We start from the raw sequence: 3,303 nt of genomic DNA on the forward strand, positions 1-3,303 counted from the left end.
TATATATATATATATATCCTTTGGTAGTTTGTATGCATGGCTGGAAGATACATGCTAAGTACTCTGTGATGACTATGGCATCTACTTCTCTAACTAGCGTCTACTGCTACGCATCCATCGATTACAGGGGTATCGATTATAAAAAATCAAACCAGTAGTGTTACCTAACCTATGCTAACGCGCTGCTAGGCCACGACTTCTTTGGTCTACACAACAAAACTGAAATCACATTCAGTGAGAACCAGCTTAACTCCTGTTACGGCTGAGTCACTTCTTCTTGCTAACTTCTCACCCGATTACAAGCCTATCGCCACGAAATCACGGCGTTACAACCCTGACGATGACAGTTCATTTGTTCTGAATTTGGAGACTGCTGGATGAAGCTATAATTGAATCTTCGAATTCTCCATGAAGGGATCAAGCACTGGTCACGAAAAATTCAAACCACAGACGCATCGTGGTGGACTACAGTCAAACCATTAATCGGTCCACATACCTAGACGCTTATCCGTTACCGCGGTTGGATGAAATGATTGAAGAAATTTCCATCCATGCTGTGTTTAGCGCCTTACACCTTTTGGGTGCTTACCATCAAGTTCCAATCAGTGGGAAAGACAAACCGTATACGGTTTTTGAAGCGTGCGGAGAATTGTCCCAATTCCATCGTATTCATTTCAGTTTTACCAACGGAGTAGCATGCTCCCAGCGTACTAATGACCACACAATCAAGTCTGAGAACTTGTGAGATTGCCCTAAGTCAGGATGACCAGAACCTCAAATCTTCTTATAAATAAAAAAAATATGGAGTTACGCTTAACTGCAAGAAAAGCATCACAGCAGCCAAGCGAATACACCTTCTCGGCTATGAAGTCTCTGATGTAATTACAAAACCAGATCCTGAACAAATGAGTCCCTATTCGTAAACTCCCCAATCCACATGACGCTAAATTCCGATTAGTTGTTGGTATGTTTGCTTATCATTCGCAATCGATACCATACTTCTCTGACAAAATCAGTGTGCTTACCAGAAATAAGATTTTCCCCTGACCGGAGCGTGTACAATAGTCCTGCGAAAATCTAAAGGAGTTAGAGAACGCTATGGTTGTGACAGTCGGCTAGAACGCATCATTGGTTGTCGAGAGGGACGCTTCAGAGCCATCGCTGCGTCTTTTATTCAGAACGGCCAACAGGTGGCCTTCTTTTCCATAACACTGACACCAAGCGAAAAGAGTCATTCTGTTATTGAGAAAGAGGTATACGTCATCGTTGAAGCACTATCATCATCATCATCATCATCACGTATACGGTTTTTGAAGCGTGCGGAGAATTGTCCCAATTCCATCGTATTCATTTCAGTTTTACCAACGGAGTAGCATGCTCCCAGCGTACTAATGACCACACAATCAAGTCTGAGAACTTGTGAGATTGCCCTAAGTCAGGATGACCAGAACCTCAAATCTTCTTATAAATAAAAAAAATATGGAGTTACGCTTAACTGCAAGAAAAGCATCACAGCAGCCAAGCGAATACACCTTCTCGGCTATGAAGTCTCTGATGTAATTACAAAACCAGATCCTGAACAAATGAGTCCCTATTCGTAAACTCCCCAATCCACATGACGCTAAATTCCGATTAGTTGTTGGTATGTTTGCTTATCATTTCATTCGCAAACCATACTTCTCTGACAAAATCAGTGTGCTTACCAGAAATAAGATTTTCCCCTGACCGGAGCGTGTACAATAGTCCTGCGAAAATCTAAAGGAGTTAGAGAACGCTATGGTTGTGACAGTCGGCTAGAACGCATCATTGGTTGTCGAGAGGGACGCTTCAGAGCCATCGCTGCGTCTTTTATTCAGAACGGCCAACAGGTGGCCTTCTTTTCCATAACACTGACACCAAGCGAAAAGAGTCATTCTGTTATTGAGAAAGAGGTATACGTCATCGTTGAAGCACTATCATCATCATCATCATCATCAGCAGCAGCAGCAGCAGCAAAGACAGCAACATCAGTGTTGCCACTGATGCTTCACTGCCGTACAACCATAAGGTTCGTCTAGTTATATACACATATATATATAATTGTATTAAAAGCCCTACAGTGAAGAGAAGAGGAAAAGAGTGGGTGAGGGAGGGGACCTAGTGCTGGCCTATGTCAAGCATACTGAGGTGCCTACACCTCCAACCGCTCAATCAGACAATCTGGAAAGAAACTGACAGCACGAACACCACTGACATCGATTAGCCGCCATTTCTTGCAACGTCTCCAGCCAAGCACAGACGGGGTCACGGGGACCCCATCCTGGAAGTCGCACAACACCAACAACACCCAAACTCTTCGTGATCTCTTTCACGCCTTTTTGCCAAGTCATGTGCTGTCCACCTCGCGGTTTGCGCCATCCTGAAGGAGGCACGGAGAACAACACTCGTCTCGGTAGACGGTGTTTCGGCATGCGTAGCACATGACCGAGCCATCGTACTCGATGATGCTGGATGTTTTCCCGGATTGAGGTGCCTGCAGCACAACCAAATACCCGTTTTCTAATCGCCTCGTTACTGACACGCTGACGCCATCCGAAACCATCTCTTCGGAAAGCACTTCAAAATTATCACTGACCAGCGGTCGGCTTCCCTTATGTATAGCGTCGCGGAAAAGTAAGATAAAATCGATAGAATCCAGGGATGGGAGATGGAACTCCTCGCTTTTAGCTACGACGTCAGCTACAGGCTTGGAAAAGACAATCTGTTGGCTGATACCTTATTGCGTAACCTATGCGCCAATATGATCGACAATGATAAATTAAAAGAAATTCATTATTCCTTGCGCAATCCCGGATTTACTTGCATGCATCACTTTGTTTTTTCCAAAAAAACTTGCCGTTTGCCCTCCAGGATGTCAAAGGCATCACAAATGTACGGTTAGTGCCGCCATCAAGCGGCAATTTCAGAAACCACCCCCATTGTGCTCATCAAAGCGACTCAACCATTCAAACGAATTAGGACGGACCCCTTGTGTTACTCGAAACCGATGTCTCCTTACTATCATTGACGAGTTACCCCGTTCCCATTAGCCTTTCCTTGCGCGAATACATGTGCATCCGCCATTATTAAATGTCTATGTGAATTATTCTCTGTGTTTGGTATGCCTGTATATGTACACAACTGTCGTGGCCACCAGCCGGAAGTCATCTAGAGCCCACAGGTGAAGTAGAACCCTGGACGGTGAACACGGAACCACCTACGGCCTCGGAGGTCTACGACTGCATATGTTCTCTCAAGCGCCACCGAGCTCCTGGTCCGGATGAC

At 45.0% G+C, this 3,303-nt stretch overlaps 1 protein-coding gene across 1 annotated transcript in view; it reads right to left on the reverse strand.

The window, feature by feature from the left end:
• Positions 1–2,365: 2,365 nt before the first annotated feature.
• Positions 2,366–3,303, reverse strand: part of T265_11073 (hypothetical protein) — a gene marked incomplete at both ends in the record, with an annotated part of 6,209 nt that continues 5,271 nt past the window's right edge. Inside the window, one exon of the mRNA XM_009177625.1 lies at positions 2,366–2,740. Within this exon, the coding sequence (XP_009175889.1) occupies positions 2,366–2,740 (375 nt within the window). The remainder of the gene's footprint in view (positions 2,741–3,303) is intronic.

The sequence above is a fragment of the Opisthorchis viverrini genome (genome assembly GCF_000715545.1).
Source record: "Opisthorchis viverrini unplaced genomic scaffold opera_v5_442, whole genome shotgun sequence".
NCBI lineage: Eukaryota > Metazoa > Platyhelminthes > Trematoda > Opisthorchiida > Opisthorchiidae > Opisthorchis > Opisthorchis viverrini.